The sequence below is a fragment of the Eucyclogobius newberryi genome, unplaced genomic scaffold (assembly GCF_026437365.1).
Source record: "Eucyclogobius newberryi isolate DKJ021-1_F unplaced genomic scaffold, fEucNew1.0.hap1 SCAF_10, whole genome shotgun sequence".
NCBI classification, from domain to species: Eukaryota; Metazoa; Chordata; class Actinopteri; order Gobiiformes; family Gobiidae; genus Eucyclogobius; species Eucyclogobius newberryi.
Genome location: NW_027315724.1, coordinates 34,419,927 through 34,420,758, shown reverse-complemented (window position 1 = coordinate 34,420,758; position 832 = coordinate 34,419,927). Strand labels below are relative to the sequence as shown.

General features: G+C 40.6%; 1 protein-coding gene across 1 annotated transcript in view; it reads left to right on the top strand.

Moving 5' to 3' along the window:
* Positions 1-29: 29 nt before the first annotated feature.
* xaf1 (XIAP associated factor 1) overlaps positions 30-832 on the top strand; it is an 11,429-nt gene continuing 10,626 nt past the window's right edge. Inside the window, exon 1 of the mRNA XM_072458880.1 lies at positions 30-157. Coding sequence (XP_072314981.1) covers positions 120-157 — 38 coding nt within the window. The 5' untranslated portion in view covers positions 30-119. The remainder of the gene's footprint in view (positions 158-832) is intronic.

The window sequence follows — 832 nt, the reverse complement described above, 5'->3', positions numbered from 1 at the left end:
AAGGACTTTCGCTTTCTGTTTCACGAAACTGGAAGAAAAACAAGAGTCTGAAGACAGCAGATCCACGTCAGGGTCTAGTGACTTATTATAGTGTTTAAATACTTAACTAAAACAAGTCTATGGCGGACCAAGAGGCGACGCGCGTCTGTGGCCGTTGGTACGTACGTTTTGGCACGTTTTGCATTTAGTTCTGACAAAAAGGCAAATACAAGTGTTAGACGAGGCCTTAGTGTAACGAACATGTCATTATTTCTGTCGGATGTGTCTGTGGATCAAAGCAGAAGAGGAAAGAGACTTCAGGCACTGGTTTTACAGAGAATAAAAGTAAAGTCTAGTTACAACTTGTGAAATGTGTTTTGTTGTTTTGTAAAGTCATTCATAGAGTTGTTCCACAGCATGGCATTAAAGCTGAGCCACTGCCTCAGACTGGATCATCTTCTACACTTAAATGAGAAGAAGACTGAAATGGTTGTTGTTGGTGGTCAGATGTTTTAAGAGGAGTCAGTACAGTGGTCAAACCCAGCTTCAGCTGAGGCTTCTGGCTGAAGTAAAAGAATACTTAGTGCCAAGGACTTTGAAAGAGTGATTCACTCTTTTATTACGACACGCCTAGATTCATGCAACTCTCTTTATTATGGTCTCGATCTGACCTCTCTCTGACCGCTGCTCACAGGTACGAGGCGTCACCAGCTCATCAGAATCAGAATCAGAATCAGAAAAGGTTTATTGTCAATGTCAATGAACAGAATTCACACACTTTGGTGATTCGGTGCAACATAAAACAATGAACAAAACAACCAATATAAATCTGCTATGGGATAGAAATAAAAAT